This window comes from Gopherus evgoodei, chromosome 10 (assembly GCF_007399415.2).
Source record: "Gopherus evgoodei ecotype Sinaloan lineage chromosome 10, rGopEvg1_v1.p, whole genome shotgun sequence".
Lineage (NCBI taxonomy): Eukaryota > Metazoa > Chordata > Testudines > Testudinidae > Gopherus > Gopherus evgoodei.
Window position 1 is genome coordinate 83,706,345 of NC_044331.1, and position 16,750 is coordinate 83,723,094.

Sequence of the window (16,750 nt, forward strand, 5' to 3'; positions counted from 1 at the left end):
AAAGTCAGGTCTAAGTATTTAGGGCTCTGACAACGCAACAGTGGTTTAAAGCTGCACCTTCCAGGCCAATGCCTTAACCTCTGAGAGTGAGCCATCCACACCCTCCTAACACCATTCCGCAGTCCACAAACCAAGTGAAAGGGTTTGGGGTTATTCCAATGCAGAGCAAAGACACATTTCAAACCCTGAAAAGTTGCTGGGAAATGTTTAAGGAATACGTGGCTAGCCAGGGATTTTGTTCAGTCTGGAAGGGCTTTTGCTCATTTGGCATCCAGAGCTTAGTTCTGACTCAGTCCATGCAGCAGCAGGAAAAGTATCACTTTATACTGAGTGATGGGGATGTGTCTGTTTGTTTGAGTCTGTCACGGAGTCACCGGGCGATGCTCTGGAATTGCTCCCCATCAAGCCAGTCAGGACTTTGGGGAGCCTCCTCTCCCTTGGAGCAGACTTGTTCAGGGCAAGAAGCTCACACGGCTTCACCTCCTGGGTCTCTCCTTGGAGCATTCAGCATCCTCTGCCCCTCCGTGCGCTTCCCACAGCGAGCCCGCCTCAGTGGGGTCCTGGGGAAGCCACCGGGTCCTGCACCCCCACTTCGCAGTCTGACATGACTCAGCCAGCCAGTAACACAGAGGTTTATTCGATGACAGGAACAGGGTCTAAAACAGAGCTTGTAGGTACAGAGAACCAGACCCCTCAGCCAGGTCCATTCTGGGGGCAGTGAGCCAGACCCCCCACATCTGCCCTCCACTCCTCAACCCCAGCCAGCTCCAGACTAACAACCCCTCCCAGCCCCTCCTCTCTCCTCAGCCCCTTTCCCGGGCCAGGAGGTCACCTGATCCCTTTGTCTCCAACACCTTCAGCTGGCACCTTTGCAGGGGAGGGGCCCAGGCCATCAGTTGCTAGGAGACAGAGTGTCAGGCATTTAGGGGCACTGGCCCTTTGCTCTGCCAGATACTTAAGAACTGCCATGGGGACACTGAGGCACCAATACAGTATTCAGAGAAAACATTAAGAACTTTCCCAGTTCGTCACAGAGTCCAAAGGGATGCTTTCCTGAATTGTTCCAGACCAGTCCAGAAGCACATGCCCAAGTCCCATTGAGTCCAGGAGGATTTAAGAATGGCTGATGTACTTTCCTGAACTGCAGCCATCTCCTGAGTTCATATTTTTTGAGCACACGTGAACAGTGCTAACGTCCTCTGCAGAATCCAAACTTATTGCAGAGCAGCCACCTTAAATGTGATTGTAATATTCTTATTGGTAATTGTTAGCACTGAAAATGTTTTTGCTTAAAGATGCATGTAGCTGTCCCAATTTGAGGGAGGTAGAAATACTTTGTAATAGAATTTAATAAACTAAGAAGCGCTATACATTTCCAGCATAAAACATGTCTCTCCTCTGCCATGCCTGAGAACTCTATGCCAGTCCTAGTGGGATTATATAGTATGTCTTGATATAACTGTGCATGTGTGAGAGAGAGAGAGATTGATTCTTTAAAATCACTTCTCCTTAGCTAAGTCGCTGATTCCTACTTGAAGAACTAGAAGGTTATTTAAGGTCAAAGGAGGAGTGTTATGCAGAGATTTCTATTTTTTTTAATGACTTGATAATTTTATTTCCATTAATAACATTTCTAGCTGTGCATGCTGAGATAATGACATCGGGGTAATCAAATCTCATGCTTCCGAGCGTCAACTGATTGATTGACTGCAAGGGTCAGGAATTCTATTTGCCCCTCACCTAAAGCATTGCACAATGGCCCAGATAAATGATGCAGGGTTTTTATTTGCCTGCCTCCAGAATGTGTTATGTTGGCCAGTGCTGATGGTGAGCTACCACCCTGGGTGCATCATTGGTCTGATCCGCTATGGCTTGCCTTTTTTTCCTTCCTGTGGCTGCTGAGTGAAAAAATGGGTGAAGTTAGCTGTATTTAAAGCGCAAGAGAGCTTGTCACGATGGGCGTTAGATTCCCTACATTGCCAGCACAGGCACACACAATAGCATAAGCATTCCAGGGAATCATAGAATATCAGGGTTGGAAAGAACCTCAGGAGGTATCTAGTCCAACCCCCTGCTCAAAGCAGGACCAATCCCCAGACAGATTTTTGCCCCAGATCCCTGAATGGCCCTTCCAGAACTGAACTCGCAGCCCTGGGTTTAGCAGGCCAATGTGTAAACCACTGAACTATCCCTCCCCCCGGGAAATGTGAGGGGTTCTTGTATTTCTGTGCATCTCCACTGTAGGGAGATTGAGGGTGATGGGAAGAACTTTCCTGTGGTAACCAGTGTTGACATCACTCTGGATTCAGGAATGACTTTTTCCAAACCTTTGAGCTGGGGGAAGAGGCTGCTGCTCAAAGAAAGTCCTGGCATGGTGAGGATGGGCGGAATGACTGACCATGCAGGCCCTGGTGCATCCAGAACCACATGGGCACTTGGGTTTGCTTGATCTATGACGGCCATTCGGATGCTAAATAATCACCTCTTGCTCCTGTGGGTTTAACAGATGAAACCAGCCAGTTTTGTGCTGTCCTGAGCAAAACGAAGAAGGAGGGATTGAAGATTGGCACAGAGCTGAATGAGACCTTAGTGGGGTGACTGTTTCCATAAACAGCATCCAGAACCAGACTGGACCCCAAGGATTTCAATGGTCATAAATATTAGAGCAGTGATGTGTTGCTAATGCCCCCACAAAATAAACCTTCCCCTAGCCTGTAAAAAGCCCCATGTGCCAGAATACAGGATCTTACAACAAGTAGGCGTGAGACTAAGCCCTGCTCTACACTACGAGTTTAGGTCGAATTTAGCAGTGTTAGAGCGATTTAACCCTGCTCCCGTCCACACGACGAAGCCGTTATTTTTGACTTAAAGGGCTGTTAAAATCGATTTCTGTTCTCCTTCCCCGACGAGGGAATTAGCATTGAAATTGACCTTGCCAGGTCAAATTTGGGGTAGTGTGGACACAATTTGATGGTATTGGCCTCTGGGAGCTATCCCAGAGTGCTCCATTGTGACCACTCTGGACAACACTCTCAACTCAGATGCACTGGCCAGGTAGATAGGAAAAGGCCTGCGAACTTTTGAATCTCATTTCCTGTTTGGCCAGCATGGTGATCTGCAGGTGAGTGCAGATCTCATCAGCAGAGGTGACCATGATGGAGTCCCAGAATCATGAAAGAGCCCCAGCATGGACCAAACAGAAGGTATGGGATCTGATCGCTGTATAGGGGGACTAATCCATGCTATCAGAACTCCGTTCAAAAAGATGAAATGCACAAACATTTGAAAAAATCTCCAAGGGCATGAAGGAGAGAGGCTATAACAGGAACCCAAAGCAGTGCCACGTGAAACTTAAGGAGCTGAGGCAAGCCTACCAAAAAACCAGAGAGGCAAACGGTCGCTCTGGGTTAGCGCCCCAGACATACCACTTCTATGATGAGCTGCATGACATTCTAGGGGGTTCCCCTACAACTACCCCACCCCTGTGCTTTGACTCTGTCAATGGAGTAGCACGCAACAGGGATGCGGGTTTTTGGGACAAGGAAGATGAGGAGGAGGTTGAAAATAGCTCACAGCAAGGAAGCGGAGAAACCGTTTACCCCGACAGCCAGGAACTGTTTCTCACCCTGGACCCGGAGTCAGTACCCCCGAACCCACCCAAGGCTGCTTCCTGGACCTATCAGGCGGTCTCTGGTGAGTGTACCTTTGTAAATATTATAATAGTTTAAAAGCAACCGTGTTTAATGATTAATTTGCCCTGGCATTCACGGCCAGTACAGCTACTGGAAAAGTCTGTTAAAGTGTTTGGGGATTGAGCAGAAATCCTCCAGGGATATCTCCATACAGCTCTCCTGGATGTACTCCCAAAGCCTTTGCAAAAGGTTTCTGGGGAGGGCAGCCTTATTCTGTCCTCCATGGTAGGACACTTTACCATACCAGGCCAGTAGCACGTAGTCTGGAATCATTGTATAACAAAGCACGGCAGTGTATGGTCACGGTGTTTGCTGGCATTCAAACAACATCCCTTCTTTATCTCTCTGTTATCCTCAGGATATCATTCCTGGTCACCTGGTTGAAATAGGGTGATTTTATTAAGGGGACATTCAGAGATGCCCATTCCTCCTGGGCTGTTTGCCTGTGGCTGAACAGAAATGTTCCCCGCTGTTAGTCACGCAGTGGAGGGAGGGGTGAAGCAATCATCCCAGAGAAGTAAGTGTGTGTGTGGGGGGGGCGTTTAGTTGGGTTTGTGCTTCACGTTAACCCGAAAACCGCAGCCCCTCCTCCTTTTAAATGGCCATCCAATTTTAAATGGCCAACCCATTGGCTGCTTGATATGAAAAATGGGGGCGCTGCTGTTTGAAACCGTTCCCACATGTTATGAAGGCTAAAGAAACCAAAAGACTGTGTCTTACCATGGCTGCCTGCAAGCCAAATTCTGTTGTCTGGCCCTGCATGAAAGATCTCTCACACCAAACCGTCATACCCTCAATAAGAGGAAAAATGCGACCTTGTACCGAAAGCACATGTGCTATGTAATGTTAACAGCAAGGTTTACTGTGAAAGAGTCTATCCATTGTTCTCTAAAATGTGTCTTTTTAACTACCACTCTCTCTCTTTTTCCTCCACCAGCTGCAAATGTTTCAATGCTCACACTATCTTCTCCTTCCCAGAGGCTAGCGAAGATTAGAAGGTGAAAAAAAACGCATTCACGATTAAATGTTCTCTGAGCTCATGCAGTTCTCCCACACTGAAAGAACCCAGCAGAATGCATGGAGGCAGACAATGTCAGAGTCTGAGAAAGCACAATATGAACATGAGAACAGGTGGCGGGCTGAAGATAATAAGTGGCGGGCTGAAGATGATAGGTGGCATCAGTTTGGTGACAGAAGTCAAGAGGCAATGCCGAGGCTACTGGAGGAACAAACTGATATGCTCCGGTGTATGCTTGAGGTTCAGGAAAGGCAGCTTGAGCACAGACTGCCGCTACAGTCCCTGTGTAACCACCCGCCCTCCTCCCCAAGTTCCATTTCCTCCTCACCCAGGTGCCCAAGAATGCAGTGGGGGGGCCTCCAGCCGTCCAACCACTCCACTCGAGGGGATTGCCCAAGCAACAGAAAGCTAGCATTCAATAAGCTTTAAAGTGTGGTGTGGCCTTGTCCTTCCCTCTTCCCCCGCCCCTCCCGGGTTACCTTGGCAGTTATCACCCTATTTGGGTGATGAATTAATAAAGAATGCATGAATGTGAAGCAACGATAACTTTATTGCCTCAGCAGGCGGTGATTGAAGGGGGGAGAGGAGGGTAGTTAGCTTACAGGAAAGTAGAGTGAACCAAGAGGGCAGGGGATCATCAAGGAGAAACAAACAGAACTTTCACACTGTAGCCTGGCTAGTCATGAAACTGGTTTTCAAAGCTTCTCTGATGCTCACCGTGCCCTCCTGTACTCTGCTAACCACCCTGATATCTGGGTGTGCATAATCAGTGGCCAGGCGATTTGCCTCAACCTCCCACCCTGCCATAAATGTCTCCCCCTTACTCTCACAGATATTGTGGAGCGCACAGCAAGCGGTAATAACAATGGGAATATAGGTTTCACGGAGGTCTATCCAAGTCAGTAACGTGCACCAGCGCGCTTTTAATCATCCAAATGCACATTCTACCACCGCTCTGCGCTTGCTCAGCCTATAGTTGAACAGCTCCTGACTACTGTCCAGGGTACCTGTGCACGGCTTCATGAGCCATGGCATTAAGGGGCAGGCTAGGTCCCCAAGGATGACTATAGGCATTTCAACATCCCCACTGGTTATTTTCTGGTCTGGGAAGAAACTCCCTTGCTGCAGCTTTTGAAACAGACCAGAGTTCCCGAAGATGCAAGTGTTATGTACCTTTCCCGTCCATCCCACGTTGATGATGGTGAAACATCCTTTGTGATCCACCAGTGCTTGCAGCACCATTGAAGAGTACCTCTTTCGGTTGGTGCTCCGGTGCCAAGATAGGGATATGGGTTCCATCTGTTGCCCCACCACAGTTAGGGAATCCCATTGCAGCAAAGCCATCCACTATGACCTGCACATTTCCCAGAGTCACTACTCTTGATATCAGCAGCTCTTTGATTGCGTTGGCTGCTTGGATCACAGCAGCCCCCAGGGTAGATTTTCCCACTCCAGATTGATTCCCAACTGACCAATAGCTGTCGGGCATTGCAAGCTTCCACAGGGCTATCGCCACTCACTTGTGAACTGTGAGGGCTGCTCTCATCTTGGTATTCTTGCGCTTCAGGGCAGGGGAAAGCAAGTCACCAAGTTCCATGAAAGTGCCCTTACGCATGCGAAAGTTTCACAGCCACTGAGAAACATCCCAGACATGCAACACTATGTGGTCCCACCAGTCTGTGCTTGTTTCCCGGGCCCAGAATCGGCGTTCCACAGCATGAACCTGCCACATTAACACCATGATGCCCACATTGCCGGGGCCTATACTTTGAGAGAAGTCTGTGTCCATGTCCTCATCATTCTTGTCACCGTGCTGCCATCGCCTCCTCACCTGGTTTTGCTTTTGCAGGTTCTGGTTCTGCATATACTGCAGGATAATAAATGTGGTGGTTATAGCACTCATAATTGCGGCGGTGATCTGAGCGGGCTCCATGCTTGCCGTGCTGTGGTGTCTGCGCTGAAAAAAGGCACAAAATGATTGTCTGCTGTTGCTCTGATGGAGGGAGGGGTAACTGGTGACATGGCTTACAGGATTGTCACACAGAATGGCCCCCTCAAGGATTGAACTCCCAGCGCTGGGTTTAGCAGGCCAGTGCTCAAACCACTGAGCTATCCCTCCCCCCACTATTCATGGAGGTTCCGGGGGAACAAATGAATACAAAACAAATCTGGTCTCTTTATTGTTTTGATCCACTCCATCTCTCTTATACATCTTAGGCTGGCAGCAGACAGTGCAGTACAATTGCTAGCCGCTGTCGTCTCCTGGCTGCTTGCCAGAAGATGGTGCAGTACGACTGCTGGCCATCGTCATCTCCCATTTATGTCCAGGCGCCCCCGGCCGACCTCACTGAGGTCGGCTAAAAGAGCGCCCAGGAGACGACGACGATGGCTCCCAGTCGTAATGCACCGTCTGCTGCCAAAAGGCAATGAGCTGCTGCTGTGTAGCAATGCAGTACCAATGGCAGCACCCAGGAGACGTACGGTGATGGTGAGCTGAGCGGGTTCCGTGCTTGCCGTGGTATGTTGTCTGCATGGGTAACCCAGGAAAAAAGGCGAGAAACTATTTTTTGCCGTTGCTTTCACGGGGGGGGGGGGGGGGGCCTGATGACATTTACCCAGAACCACCTTCGGCAATGTTTTTGCCCCATCAGGCATTGGGAGCTCAATCCAGAATTCTAATGGACGGCGGAGACTGCGGGAACTATAGCTACCCACAGTGCAATGCTCCAAAAATCGACACTAGCCTCATACTATGGACGCACTCCACCAACTTAATGGTCTTAAGTGGGGACACGCACAATCGACTGTATAAAATCAATTTCTAAAAAAACCAACATATAAATTCGACCTTATTTCGTAGTGTAGACATACGCTCAGATGTTTTCTTGTGTAACCCTCTCTAGCCAAGGAAGGAAACAATACTAGGCAAAACAAATGGACTTTGAGTCCACGTGGCCAGATATGCTTTGCTGGAAATGTTTGTACTTCCTGAAATATGCTTTCTAGTGCTTGTACTGCATTACACAGAGCACAGCTCGCTTTTGCCACCGGCTTCAGATCACAGTGGATAGCTTGTCTGGGGCATCTCACTCTCTCAAAATTTTGATGGGCATTTATTGGCAATTTTTTTAATACACCATGGTTGAATTATCCAATAATAGAGTAATGGGTCAAAACCATGGGCAGAGGTTGAGGTAGGGGTGTGTGTGTGTGTGTTAGAGAGAGAGAGAGAGAGAGAGATCAAACTAACCAAGAAATTAAGAATTCAGTTATGGGAAAGGCGCTGGACAAGAGAAGTCTTGGAGAAGAGATTCTTAGTTGTTTGTAGCTGTATGGGCAGTAACGTTTTTGTGCTTGGCTTTTAATACAAAACGCTTTCATTTTAGGAACCAGCCTTTCGGGATTACTTATGTTTATTTACTAATACAATAAAGCTTGCTTTAGACTTGTATTATTAGTCAGATAATGGCTCGTTGGGACCTAGGTTTGGATTTTTCTTTTTTTAATACATTTTGTGTTTCATTATTCAAAAATGTGGTTGTAACAATAGGCTTTTTCTATTTAAAAAAAAAAGATAAAAGCACATCACAATGATGAGAAAATATGTATTCTTCTCCTCAGGTACGGGTGAGGTGTGGGAGGGAGAGGGGAAATCATTCTGGTTGTATTGGTGCACAGCCTTTTCATGACCCTTGGAAATTAAACTCATTACTTAGAGATTTCACATAGCAGATTTCCAGTTCTCAAGCCATTTTTGTGTGGATGATACAAAGCCTTCTCTAGAAGATTTTGACTGAGAGTCAAAATTAAGCCACAGAATAGCTACTGTGTATCTTCTGAGGCACAGGGGTGGTTTTAGTATTGGCTTAACAAAATGATTAATTTACTTAATGGTACATGAAAGTAATTGTCTGAACGCTGTAAAATAAATGAAGTCACGCTGTTTGTGTCTCAGTGAGCTATTATAAAGGGAATGTGGCACTGGTATCAATAACTTCCTCCTGTATTAAATTCTGATCCTGTTCTATATTGCTAAATACTCCATAGACGTTCGTGTTTATGATGTGCACACAGTTATCAAAGACAGATACTCACCAGGTCACCATAAATTAATAAAGATTGTCCCCTATTACTTCAGTTCTCTGGAGCCATTGTACACTCCTGTTGAAATGTGTGGGCTATGGCAGGGTCTGCTGTGGAGCTGGCAGTAGTTCAGACAAGAGCCTTTGCAATGATATAACAGTCTATAACCTTAGCTATCCCAAGGTAGCTTGGATCAGATATTTAACCTCTCTTCCTGAGCCACATACAGCTTCTTTAGAGAGCTCTTTGAGGCTTGATTCACTTACTGTTACCGACGGCACAGAGGAGAAATCACCCCTCAAGGGCTGCTGCTCGTGTATTGAGAAGTTATTCTGAAAAGGCTATTCCTGATTAAATCCATGGGTGAACACTCTTATTCCAGAACGGGAGTGCCTTTATTCCAAATTACTTTATTCCTCCTTGGGAGTGGATTAAGCTAAGAGTATGTCTGCACTAGAAACATGAGTCGACCTGCATTCGGTTGACTTATAGCAGCGGCAGTAATTACTGCTTTGGTGCATGTGCACACTACTTTCCTGGGGTTGGTGGTGTGCATCCTCACCGGGAGCGCTTCCACTGATCTAGGTGGGGCACTGGGGGGATCTGAGAGTCCGGTCTCTAAGCTCCGCTGGCAGCTCCCTTCTGGGAGTCTGGCTGCTCCACAGGCTTCTGGTGGGTCCCCCCCTCTCCACTCCCCATTCCCAGGCGGGAACAGGTTCTGGCCATCTGGGCTTCTCGCCCCGGCTCCCAGTAAGGAGTGGGGTTCAGCTGCCCAGCTCTCCAAGGGAGCAGGGGGCAGCTGGGCTCTAACTGCCTGGCTTTCTTGTCAGTCAGAACTGTGAAATTGACAAGATCGCTGATGTAAGGGACACAGTGTCCTACAGACACTAGGTAGCCCTAACTCATCTGACATAAGCCCTGTACCTCTCTCAAAGGTGGGGTTCTGATGTTGGTGTAGCAAGGCACTTACAGGGGCGGGAGCAAGGCTGTAGTGTGTACGCTGACATAATTAGGTAGACCTAAGCTGTTTGACACTGACCTAACTGTGTAGTGTAGACCAGGCCTAACTCAGAATAAGTCATTCTTATTCTGGAATAAGAGTGTCAGCATGTGGACTTACTCAGGAATAGCGAATCTGCTTTAATTTCTCACCCTACCTTATTGTAGATTAACTTTTATATGTAGACAAGCCCATAGCCATCTACCTGGAAATGACCTTACACAGGTGAAAGGATGGTGCACTTTCAAGGGCAGAATTTTACTTGTATTTTTTTACTGTCCCTTTTCCCTTCCATTCCCCAAACTGTCCCAGAAGTCATCATTGGACATAATACAGCAGAATTGTCATGTGTTGAAATACCAGACTGTGATATCTACAGAGTTGAATAAAACAACAACCCAAAACAACCCATTTGGATTTTTAAAAATTTTCCAATACCATTTTCCATCTGGTTGCCTGTGTGGAGTACTGGCTGGGTTTGTCATAACAACAGAAATTAAGTGGAACAGGAGTGCCTGAATTTGCACAAAAGTGTTTTTTGTTTGATTATTCATCTCATTAGCATTTAGCATTTATGCAGCTGGATAAAAATGTGGAAAGAGAGAGACTAGGTAATGACATCGTAATACTCCTGTATAAAGGGAAATAATGCCAATATTTCTTTATATACTTACCCAGGCCCTAAGGAGGGTAAGATTGGGAATAAGACCTCTTTCTCCAATGGCTTATCCTCCCACACGGGTTGGGAGTTGCTGCAAAGGGATCATCAGCAAAACACATCTGGTAGCATCTTTTATACAGATGTTGGACTTTGGTATTTTCTGAATTAATAGCTTGAAGACCGTTTTAAGGGAGGGGAGCTTCTTGTGGTTGTGATAGGGCTGAAATCGTCCATACTTTGTGTCCTTGGGAAAACAAAGTGGTTGTCTTAGCCAGCATCTGCCAAGAGTTACTATACTGTAATATCTTCAGTGCCCGCCGTGTTTCCTTCCACTTAACAGGAAATAACTACGCAGTCTCAGATATTGTTGGTGAATGTTGAATGGCCCCCGCTGTACTCTTGAGCCTTGACGTGTGCACTCTTGGCCCATAATCTTGCAGTAAGGAGAGACAACCTGTTCCTGACGTATCCTGATCCTCTGTGGGTCCTTGCTCACTATATATTTTTCTTATCTGGCTGTCCATAATGAAGTCAGTCCTGTCCTTTCCTCTGTCAAAGGTGCAGGAAGGTTCTTTGATCCACATGGCTTGGTCATCTTTTGACTCTAAAGAATATTTAGTGCTATAAAATCAGTGATACTGCCTAGATATCTTTGACTGGATTGCAGGCTATTCCCTTGCAGCTTTGCCTTTCTGTATCTCGCATGCTTCTGTGGAAGGTGTCATGTTTGATGAATGAGCTCGTTTATAAATGGAGATTTGATTTTTAGCTATGAGTTTGATTTCATGGAGCCGGAGATTGGGCTGTGTTTCAGGAGGACGGAGCTAGATTGCAGAGTTTAAAGCAGTAATCCCCTTTGAAGAACAAACTGGCTCCCGGTCCTGCACTAAGAAGGCTTTCCAGAGGACTAGGGAGAGATTTGAAAGTGACTTGGATCTTTACAAGTAATCCCTAATGCTCTGCATTCACATACAACAGGCCTGGTTGGTATTACTCCTTCAGGGCAGAATACTGGGTGAAATTCTGGTTCCATTGAAATCCGTGGCCAGGATTTTCCACATAGAGTTCTGAGGCCCTCTTCTTTGATTCCATAATAGGTAGGTTAGCCAAGCTGACTTTTCAAATTAACCCGTTCACTGTCATCCCCCACGCCCCAGTTTAGCACCTGATGGAGCCTCTTGCTAGTGGTTGTATCCAGTGGCTACAGTAGATTGGAAGAGGAGGCATTTTCCCTCAGCTTTCAGCAGAGGGGCAGCTACATCCTCCTCCGTATTTTTAACCCCTTGTCTGTGCTTCAAAGCATCTGGTGAGGCTTCTTATCTGGAATATCTTCTCCTCAGCCCGGCAGCCTGAGAACAAATGAGATCGTGCGTTGAATGCTTGGCAACTCTTCGACATAGAATGATCTAATCTGTTTCCCCAGCCTAATTTTATTTTATAATGCTGCAATCCAATTAGAAGCACTTGAGGTCTCCTGCACATCTCCCCTCCCCCACCTGCTTTATCTCCTCTGATTAATTCATTTTGAATTCAGTTAAAATTATCTTTAGCCCATGCTCACCAAGCTCTGTGGATAGATAAATGTCGCCTCGCTCTGAATCCAGTAGCTCGTGGAAATTGCCTGGTTCCAGAAATTATGTAACCACTCTCCGTGGTTCTGCCGCAGATTCCCCAAGAAAGGCTGCAGTTCTGTTCTAACTGTAAAGCTTAGAAATGACGTCCCAGCCTGTTGTGATTCCCAAGACTGTCCTCCCAAAATGGACTTGAGCACTGAGTTTACCAAGAAAGTCAAAGGACATGGGACTTGCTGTGTCTGCGTTGTGGGTGTTTGACTGCCCCCCTTCCACACACCCCCCGCTGTCGACTCCATGCTCTCAAGTCAGGCACCTATTGGGGGTTTGCTTTTTTTTTTTTTTTTTTTTTCCAGATAAATATTTAAAACTCCTGTGATAAACTCGCTGTGTCCTTTCCCTCTCCCTGGGTTTGTGGAACACAGTTCCTTTTCCAGCGTATGCAGGGATTAGACAGGTTACGATTACCGGTGTTTATAACTCGTGGAACTCAACACCACCACGATGTAAACCTCTGCTGAGCCTTCCTCCCAGAACAGGGCTGTTCTGAGTTTCCCTCCAGTCTGTAGCTCTCTCATGTTCTCTGGCCCAAGGAGAGGCTCCCACTTCCCTTTTTATATTCTAGCCCCACTTGCAGCATGACTCATTGTAATTATCCTGACTCTGAATTCAGGGCTTTAGCAGCTGAACCTAGAGTGACTCAACAAAGGAGCCCTGTGTTAGTATCTGCCACCCTGATTAAACTTCCCTAATGTCTAATTTGCTCTTGCAATGGTCATCACTTTGTTCTTTCCATTGTCCTTCTTGGGACAGTGGAGGGCATTTGCTGCCCAGGCACTCATCTATATCCTGAACCTATTTCTTCATCCTCTTGTTCTTCGAGGGAAATTTAAGTTCACATCAATGTTGTTCTCTTTTTACAAAAGAACCCTGGATCTCATTCTTTGTTTTATTTTACTGTTTGCAATGCTCGGCTTTTAGTTCTCTCTTCTCAAAAATAAAGAGTTTTCAAAGTGCCTAAGGGCCAGATTTCCTGAGGTGTTTAGGCTCCACCAGATGCTTATAGGCACCGGGTAGTGTTTACAAATGTACCTAATCAGGTTAGGTGATGAACTCCCTCTGAAGTCAATGGGAAATGGGGGGTGCCTATGTTTTGTGGATCCCACTCAATGCCTAAATACCTTTATAAATCTAACCTTAATTAATTTAGGGCTGTTCCATTGATTGTTTTGAATGGGACTAGTGTTCATAAATCACATATCAAAGGGGGAGCCGTGTTAGTCTGGATCTGTAAAAAGTGACAGAATCCTGTGGCACTGTATAGGCTGACAGACGTTTGTTGCTTTTTATAAATCACATATGCGCTGTTGAAAATCTCTCCCTACGTGTTCATTTTATTTAGACTATTGGCAGGGAACTCTCCCATTATGTCTAGGTATCAGGACCCTGGTCTCAGACCCCAGTCTTGAACCTGGGCCCACCAAATTCTTGGGAAGCAACCTTGGCCATTGTGCTACACCAACTCATTGAGTTATCAGGGAATTCATAGACCTGGGTGACTAGCTTTCAGCAGTTCCGCGACCTGCTTCGTGATTGGCCCTATGGGCTTGACTCTGGCTGGTAACCATATATACATTTCCTGCTTCCCATCTGGCCTTGTCTGAGCAACAAGCCGTTGCCTGCTGGTTGCTACTCAGATGCTGCTTGACTGCCTTGCTGCCTCACCTGACCCCGCCAGCAGCCTTGCCCTGCCTTCCCTTGGATTGCATCTCCTGGCTGTTGGGCCTCTTGTATGAACTCTGACTACTGATCTGGGCTGCCCTTGGACCCGCCTGACTCCTGGGTGTTATGCTAAAACACTTAACACACTTATGGTTGCTGTATAAGTAACAATAATAAAGTGAAATCCTTCCTTCAAAACACAATGTATAATTGGAATGTGGACCTCATTGCCACATGAAGTCATTGAGACCAAGAATATGGATTATACATTTATATGGATGAAAAGAATATCCACAGTTAATGCTAACAACATTTTTGAAAAGAGATGTTAACCTTTTGTGCTTCAGGGCCTTGGTCAATTTCTAACTATTAGAGAGCTGGCATATTATCTCACATCTGCTACTGCAGGATTCTGACACCTTCCTCTGAAGCATTTCTGAAGCTCACCCCTGTTAGGGACAAGATACTGGATTAGATGGACCGCTGGTGTGATCTGGGATAGCAGTTCATTTCTTCTTAACCAGCAGGAGGAAGAGAGGGAACTTCACAGTCCTGCATTTGAGTCGAATGTCCATTACATGTGTATTTACTTTGTATTAATCATTCCTATTATGATCAATGTCCATATTAACTCCGTTTTCAGTCAGTATTTCAATTTAATGTCAGTCAGTTATGCAATGTCATAAGCGTATGGGACAGAAATATTTTTAAGGAAGCTGAATAGGGCTGCAGATATCTTTGTAGTTTTAACATTGAATTTACTTGTTGTTTTTTTCCCTAGTAAGAGATGCCAGAAACTTAGTTCCTATGGACCCTAATGGCTTGTCAGACCCTTATGTGAAACTTAAGCTAATCCCTGACCCAAAAAGTGAAAGCAAACAGAAGACCAAAACTATAAAGTGCTCTCTGAATCCTGAGTGGAATGAGACTTTTAAATTGTAAGTAGAGTAACACAAATTTAATATTGTAAAGTAGACCCTCTCATCTCCAGAATGATTGTGAATGTGTTTGCTGGGCTTTAATTATCTGAAATATTCAGCTGATTCAATGGAGAAGTAACTTTTTTCCTGTCATAATAAATGTCTCGGAAATGCTTTTAACTTTTGCTCTGTGCACTGATCAAAGTCTTGCATTTCAATGAAAGAACTTTACATTCTCCATTTGAAATGTGCGCTATCAGCAAACTAAACATTAAAGAAACATATTGTCGCTGAAGACCATCACTTCATTTCATATTCATTTATTTATTGAACGCACGCGCGAAGCATGTGGAATTGCAGAGATAACTGCCACTACAGAGATTTTGCTTCTTCCCCTCTTTAATTGCAGTCAGCTGAAAGAGTCGGACAAAGACAGACGGTTGTCAGTGGAGATTTGGGACTGGGATCTGACCAGCAGAAATGATTTCATGGGGTCTTTGTCGTTTGGGATTTCTGAGCTGCAGAAAGCAGGCGTTGATGGATGGTAAGACTCAGTTTGCTCTAAAGCCGCAGAGCTCTGAACACAGCGGTGTCACCTTGTACCCAGTAGGAAAAGGTCTGGCAACCTGTCATCGTGTGGAGGGTTTGCAAACTGTTGAAGCAACCAGTTTAGTACCCAGGTCCCCTGTGTTCCACACCACGTGTCCCATCACTCTGATTGCTGCCAGTGATTTACATCCACAATAAAGCATCGTGCAGCTGAGGTCCTAGAACAAGAGTAGTGAAGGGAGGAATTCCTGTCACATTTTGAATTTTCTTCACTGGATTACTTAAACTGTGCCCCCTTCATTGTGTTTTTTTGTCACACATTGTTGTGTTTCATGTTTGGGCTCTGGCTGGTTGCGAGCTCTGAGGGTTTCTCATTTGCACAGGCCAGGGGTGGCCAAACGTACTGACTGTCCGAGCCGCATACAACCATCTTCAGAAGTTTGAGAGCCAGGGTGCACTTGCTGGGGCTCGGGGCTTCAGCCCTGTCAGGTGCTCTGCATGGGGCTGAAGCCTGACCTCAGCAGGCACGGCTGTGGGGTTGAAGCCCCAAGACCCCTCTCCCTCCTGGGCAGAAGCCGGAGGTGACACCTGGGTGTGTGTAGGGGGCACATGCAGTCACTTTTCCTCATCTCTTCCCCACCACGATTTTTGCCAGGATTGCTGGCCCCACTCGGTCACATGGTGCCACCAGGCCCACTCCCTGCATGGCAGCTATGGCTGTGAGGAGAGGCATATGGCTGGGAGCTGCGTTTGCTGCTGCCTCTCCCCATGGAGCTAAAGCAGCAGGCCCCTCCCTGCAGCTCCCAGCTCTTTGCCGCTACTTCCCCACAAGGAGCTAACACGAGGGGCTGCTGATGGGAGGGGGAAACAAAGCTTTAAATTATGCCTCCACTTTCAGCAGGCACCAATCATCTCTGTCAGAAGCCCCTAACCTCACCACCCTACCACAAGACAGAAGCCCCGAGCGCCCCCCTCCCCAGTCTGATAGGTGGAGAATGAGCAGGAGGTTGGGGGGGGGCTCCGTGAGATGCACTTTAACTGTAAAAAGAGCTGCATGCAGCTCGCAAGCCACTGTTTGGCCACCCCTGGTCTAGGCAAACATCAGAATGATACAACATTTAATTCATAATCCCAAATTCCAGCATTTGTCCTGCATGTTAGTATGTAGGTTTCAAAACTTCAAATATATTGGGCTACAAGGGAGCATGAAAAAATGTAATCTAGGGTGATTTTAACAGTAGTCTCTTGGCTACACGTACCCAGCAAGGAGCCTTTGTGTTGGTAACAGTGTGAGTGCAAAGAAAAGCCAGAGTGGTAGCTAGTTAAGAGAGAGAGAAGAGAAGAAACATGAATTATGTCTGAGGCTGTTGCTTCTGCAGCCTCTGGACTAGGTGAAATGATGATTAGAGGTTTCTTTCAGTGAAATAAGAAATCCTGTCCAAAGCATGTAATTATTGTCACTTGTTACCATACGAAAGATGAACACAGTAGGTCCATAAAAATCATGTTGTATGGGGTCTGTTCATTTTCATGC

The 16,750-nt window shown here is 46.3% G+C and overlaps 1 protein-coding gene across 5 annotated transcripts in view; it reads left to right on the top strand.

Annotated features, from left to right (window-relative positions):
• PRKCB (protein kinase C beta) overlaps positions 1-16,750 on the top strand; it is a 254,791-nt gene that overhangs the window by 157,762 nt on the left and 80,279 nt on the right. For all 5 annotated transcript variants that reach the window (XR_004002305.1, XR_004002306.1, XM_030577510.1 and 2 more), the window contains 2 exons: positions 14,529-14,685; positions 15,077-15,211. Coding sequence is in view for 3 of the 5 variants with exons in the window: in XM_030577510.1 (XP_030433370.1) it covers positions 14,529-14,685; positions 15,077-15,211 (292 nt within the window). In the remaining 2 variants the exon portion in view is untranslated. The remainder of the gene's footprint in view (positions 1-14,528; positions 14,686-15,076; positions 15,212-16,750) is intronic.